This window comes from Nematolebias whitei, chromosome 1 (assembly GCF_014905685.2).
Source record: "Nematolebias whitei isolate Nwh7 chromosome 1, NemWhi1, whole genome shotgun sequence".
In the NCBI taxonomy this organism is placed as follows: domain Eukaryota; kingdom Metazoa; phylum Chordata; class Actinopteri; order Cyprinodontiformes; family Rivulidae; genus Nematolebias; species Nematolebias whitei.
Window position 1 is genome coordinate 46,628,980 of NC_056498.1, and position 5,963 is coordinate 46,634,942.

The window sequence follows — 5,963 nt, forward strand, 5'->3', positions numbered from 1 at the left end:
TGGTGGAAGTGGTCTCCAGCTACAAGTACTTGGGTGTACACATGAATGACAACCTCAGCTGGAGCAACAACACCACCAGCCTGATCAAGAAAGCTCATCAGAGACTCTACTTCCTCAGACGGCTGAGGCGAGCTGGTCTGGGAAGCTCAGTCCTCACCTCCTTCTACAGGTGTGCAGTGGAGAGCATCCTGTGCTCGAGCATCAATGTGTGGCATGGAGGCTGCACAGCTGCAGAAAGAAAAGCTTTGCAGAGAGTGGTGAAGGCTGCACAGAAGATGTTGGAGTCAGTCTCCCCACCATCACAGACATCTACACCTCCAGATGCAGGAAGAGGGCCACCTGCATCATGAAGGACCCCACCCACCCAGCACACACACTTTTTGCCCCACTCCTCTCAGGAAGGAGGTTAAGGAGCATTAAGTGTAGAACCACTAGACTGAGGAACAGCTTCTACCCTGAGGCTGTTAGACTCATGAATCTCTAACTAGAATAATCACTGTGAAAAACCATATCATGTTGCTGCTGATCTGTTTCATGTTGCTGCTGATCTGTTTCAATGTTGATGTGTTCATGCGTGCACATCTGCTCACAGACTCATGTTCATGTTTGTGCTGATGTTCAATGTTTTATGTTATGAGTGCTTAGTGTATATTTAGTTGATGTTTTTCTTAGTTCATATCTTAGATGTTATTACTGTTTTTCTTATACATTTTATTGTTGGATGTAACTGGGACCCTGTGTACATAATTTCGCTCCACCACATGTACCACATGAGGTGCGAATGACAATAAAGAAACTCTGACTCTGACTCTGACTCTGATTTATTATAACTGTTATTATATTTATTATAACTGTTATTTATTATTATATTTATTACAAATGTTGTTATATTTATTATAACTGTTGTTATATTTATTATAACTGTCGTTATATTTATTATAACTGTCATTATTTATTATTATATTTATTATAAATGTTGTTATATTATAAATGTCGTTATATTTATTATACATGTTATATTTATTAAAATATTCATTATAACTGTTATTTATTAATATATTTATCATAACTGTTATATTTATTATAACGGTTGTTATATTTGTTATAACTGTCGTTATATTTCTTATACCTGTTATTTATTATTATTTTTATTATAACTGTTGTTAGAGCAGAAAGACTTTGGAGTGCACATGTGCAGCTTCACTCCTCTGTGGGGGGTCCCCCTGAAAATCTCCGCTCTGAGACCTGGACTCAGAAACTTTCAGTTTCAGAGAGGACGAGGATGTTGTCTGGAAATGAACTTTTCACGTCGTGTAAACGTGAGACGGGTCCTCAGTTAGAAGAAGACCAGCAGGACTTTTGGATTTAGTTCGATGTTCAGCTGCTGCAAATACGGAGGGAACAAGTTCCCACTGGTCTGAGCGCTAAAACAAAGCTTTAGTAAACAGACTGTTACACAGTTTATATGAAATATTGGACCGTGGTCGGAGGGTTTACACAGAACAGATCAGGAACGCCACTCAAGGTTTTAACGGGTCACGGAGAGTTGGACTTTAACGGCCGACCTGCTGATTTTATCTCTGTTGCTTTTTACACAGGAACAGTTGAGACGAAGGTTTTAACAAATATACACCAAATGTTTGACAGATGATGTCACACTTAGTTTTGAAGGGTCTGAAACTTTTAACACACAAATTACTTCCACGATCTTTTAGGTAAAATTGCAAATTATACATAAAAAAGTGATTTTTTTGGTCTTCTTTCACCTAGTCTGTGCTCAAAATAAAAAAATATATATATTTTTTTAAAGTTACGTTATTCTCTCTATAAAACACTGTAGAAACATAAAAACCCACACGTTCATCAGAGTCTTCTGCCACATTTTTACAGTTTGAGGCTTATTTTCTGTCCGCCTCTCATTAACTTGGCTGTCAGGGAGTGACAGACACAGGCGTGTGGTTCCCGCGGTTACCACAGTGAGCCACTGGTAGCTTTAAAATGCAAACATTTTTATTTTTCAGAAAATGCTATGTTGGCATCCATCAACAAAATGTTGGGTTTAATTATTTTGGTGCAATTAATGAGTAAAAATCAAAACAAACCTTCAGTAAATTAAAGCTTGAAGGGCAAAATGGGGATCCATGTACCAGGATTAATTGTCATGGTGCCTTTGTTTGGTTTAATGGTGATTCTGTGAGCGTGCACCTCTCAGGTGTGCACGTGCAGCCATTACTTACCCCTCAAAGGAGTACTTGTTGGTGTTGGGCATGTCCAGGATGTCCATTAGACCCTGGTTTCCTGCAGCGCAGGGGCCAAATTATTGTTAAACACTTTTTACAAACATAATGACGCCACACCAACACTGAGAACTGACGCTCGCTGAAGAAGCTGAAGAGTTTGTACTGTTAAAAAAGCTGAAGGTTAGTTAGCTACAAGAAGCTAAATGCTACGTAAAGAAGAAAAATGCTAACGAAAAGCAACAACATGTGAACCAAAAAAAGTTAAAAGTAGCAAAAAGTCCAACTGAAAGGTTTGGAAATGCTAGATGTTGCAAAAAAGGAAAATGTAGCAAAAGGCTAGCTAAATGTAGCAAAACAAAGCTAGAAGCTAAAAAGCAAATGCTAACTTCAAACAAAGCAGCAAAAGCCAAAACTAAAACCAGATAAAAATACAATTGTTGAGCAAAACAAGAGAAATGACACTTTCTGTGAAAAAGCAGAGACTGCTCTGATGTTAAAGCTGAAAGAAGCAAAACACTAGCTAAAAAAAAAAAAGAATGCTAGCTAAATGTAGCACACTGTAGTTAAAAGCCAAAGTAAGGCCAGCTAAAAACTACAAAAAAAGTAGCTAAAGCTAAAAGTGAACGTCTCACCTGACGATCCTGCAACGATCGCTTTAAGCTTCCTTTGGTGTCTGCAACACAAAAAACGTGGGTTTGATGCACGTCTCGGCTGATTTCAGATCACCCAGTCTTCAAAAAGCAAACGGCGTGAAGGACTCACACTCTGCGATAATGCCAGTTCATTGTTACGAACAGGATCCCTGCCAAGCACAGCAGCACCGCCAGGATGATGATGACCAGCTGAGGGAGGAACAACGGCTCAGAAACAGCAGAACAGAACAACGTGCGCAGAAGAGCGAGCTCGGGGTCGCAGCCCTGCAGACCTGCAGCGTGGAGATGTCATCAGGCAGTTTGTCACCAACAGCCGGCTGAACGTCCACAACGTTGTAGGTCCTGAACAGGTTCCTGAGCTGCTCCTTGTTCTCGTCGATCATCTGGATGACCCTGCAGCACATCAGGAGCCGGAGTTACACGCTGCACCACACCAACTGTACGCACGAACGTAAAACCCCACGGCTTTGGAACAGAAGCGCACGAGACCTTTCAACGTCCAGGATGGTGTTGGTCTGATTGTTGACGACGTGGATGAGCATGTCGGTCTGAGCGTAGCTCACTCTGCCCTTTTTGTCCACGTGGAACTGAATGTCACAAACGAGACGAGATGCAGTTTATTAAACAAGATTTTTTTTTGAAAACAGTAAAACATGAGAAATTACTTTTACTGTAGAAGTGCTGAGCCGAAGTCTGCGGAAACTGAGTCGTTGAAGCAAAAACACTACAAGCTAAACCCCCAAAACCTAAATGCTAAATAAAAGTAGCTAAAAGCTAAATATACCAAAAGGCTAACTAAAAGCTAAAAGTAGAGAAAAACAGACAGTTTTCTGAAGCAGAAGGATTTGAAGCAATCTTAATGTACCGTAATTTCCGGACTATAAGCTGCTACTTTTATCACACGCTACGGCTAATTTATGGATTTTTTTTTTTTGACAGGGCTAACGAACTTCATGCAGCTAAAACATTTAGCCTCGTCACATCCGGACGCTCAAATAGCTGCACAATCCATGTCTCTCTAGGGGGCGGGTCCTCGTGACTACCTGTATAAATAAAAGTTAAAAAAAACGACCGGTAAAATTCCCGAACAGGTCACAGAAAGTGACGTTGAGCGACTACGAAAGAGAAACTGAAGACGTGTGTGATGAAGTTTTCCTGAGGCTGTTCAACACTGAAGAAGACGACTTTAGTGGTTTTAGTGCACAGGAGGAAGATGGCCATCAATGACTTCCTGCTACTCTATTTCATTTTTAACCAGCCGTGTTACAGGCACTGTTCAGAAAAAATAATAAAAAAATTCTTGTACATTTTTGTGTTTATCAGTACGTATTTAATTAAAAGTAAAAAAACTTTCTGTGTAAATATCTCGTTACAACCTGCAACTTACAGACAAGTGTATCCTAAACATGCGCAACAGTTTTTGTTTGATTTTATTTAGTGGGCGTGGCTTATATTCAGGTGCACTCAGGTGTCTGCAATTACAGTATTTCTGTGTGGAAACTGTTGTGGCTGAAGTTTAATATTTTGAAAAGAATAAAAGTTACAAACACCAAAAGTCAGCACTCATCTCCTGAATGACCTGAACTTCTCGACTATGAATAGCTAAAATAGCCGAAGTAGTTCGATTGTAAAAGACAGATTAAAAAAGCAAACGAAGCAGCCGAACCTGGATGTCGTCCAGGTTCACGATGGCACCGGTGATGTTGGAAAGGAGGCCGATGAAATCGTCCTGGTTCTCCCGAACCCAGTCTGGAATCTCGTTAAAGACTATCTTGACCCTCTGGTCGTCTCGGAGGATGTAGATGTTCACGTTGGAGGTGGCGCTGTGCCCGGCGAGATCACAGGCTAAAATCTCCAGCTGAAAGTAGCCCGGATTGTAAGACGTGAAGAGGTCGTAGGTGCGGATGATTCCATCTGCCAAACCTGTCGCAGTGATGGAACACAGAACCCAACGGTCAGATGTACGGATAAAACTATTAAATTAAAACATCCTGGAAGCGGTTTTAACTGCTCACCAATGATGAAGATGTTGCCTACGTCTTCACTGCCGTTGCTTTGGGTCTGGAAGTAGCGGATCGTAACGATATGGTACTGGACCAAGCTGTTGTTACCGATGTCGTTGTCTATCGCCAACACCTTAATAAGCTCTGAGCCCACTTTGGCATTCGCTGCGACCCCTGAAACAAGAAGGACCATTATTCTGGTTCTGCACCGGCTGACCAACCCGCTCCTGCAGCGACGGCTCACCTGCGGTGTATTCGGCCTTCGTGAAGCGCGGAGTCTGGTCGTTGATGTCCTCCAGCTGGATCTGGACTTCCAGCAGGCTGGGGTCAAGAGTGGGGTCCAAGGCTCTGGCCTGTATTGACCTCTGACCTCTGGGAGGAGTCCAGCTCCGGTTGCTGGAAGCCTTGATGATGATGGAGTAGGCCGGTACTTCCTCCCTGTCCAGCACCTTGAGCACCCTCAGTTCTCCGTCCAGACTCAGGCCAAAGTTTCCATCGTTGTTTCCGGCTTCAGGAAGACAAGAAAACAGTTTGTTCAGGATGGATCCATAAAAACGTCTTCAGCTTTTGAAACTTTAAAGCTTTGATGTCCCACACAATGAACCCACAGTAAATTAGTTTCCTCCATCCTTGGGTTTTGGACTCAAGACATCAATCCAAGTCAATTAACGGGGTTTTAACATAAACTGCAAAATGACGTAAATGTGTGTGACTGATACTACACAGAAGGTTACTACCTAAAGGCGTACACTTAAAAGTAGCAAAAAGGATAGCTGAAGCTAAAAGTAGCAAAAAGGCTAGCTGAAGCTAAAAGTAGCAAAAAGGATAGCTGAAGCTAAAAGTACCAAAAAGGATAGCTGAAGCTAAAAGTAGCAAAAAGGATAGCTGAAGCTAAAAGTAGCAAAAAGGATAGCTTAAGCTAAAAGTAGCAAAAAGGCTAGCTGAAGCTAAAAGTAGCAAAAAGGCTAGCTGAAGCTAAAAGCAGCAAAAAGGATAGCTGAAGCTAAAAGTAGCAAAAACGATAGCTGAAGCTAAAAGTAGCAAATAGGATAGCTGAAGCTAAAAGT

General features: G+C 41.6%; 1 protein-coding gene across 1 annotated transcript in view; it reads right to left on the minus strand.

Moving 5' to 3' along the window:
- The window catches only part of cdh23 (cadherin-related 23), a 275,500-nt gene that overhangs the window by 6,090 nt on the left and 263,447 nt on the right, over nucleotides 1-5,963 (minus strand). The window contains exons 57-64 of the mRNA XM_037677972.1: nucleotides 5,141-5,404; nucleotides 4,909-5,070; nucleotides 4,560-4,816; nucleotides 3,383-3,480; nucleotides 3,166-3,286; nucleotides 3,003-3,082; nucleotides 2,873-2,913; nucleotides 2,238-2,298 (exon numbers count right to left, since the gene is read on the minus strand). Of these exons, the coding sequence (XP_037533900.1) occupies nucleotides 2,238-2,298; nucleotides 2,873-2,913; nucleotides 3,003-3,082; nucleotides 3,166-3,286; nucleotides 3,383-3,480; nucleotides 4,560-4,816; nucleotides 4,909-5,070; nucleotides 5,141-5,404 (1,084 nt within the window). The remainder of the gene's footprint in view (nucleotides 1-2,237; nucleotides 2,299-2,872; nucleotides 2,914-3,002; nucleotides 3,083-3,165; nucleotides 3,287-3,382; nucleotides 3,481-4,559; nucleotides 4,817-4,908; nucleotides 5,071-5,140; nucleotides 5,405-5,963) is intronic.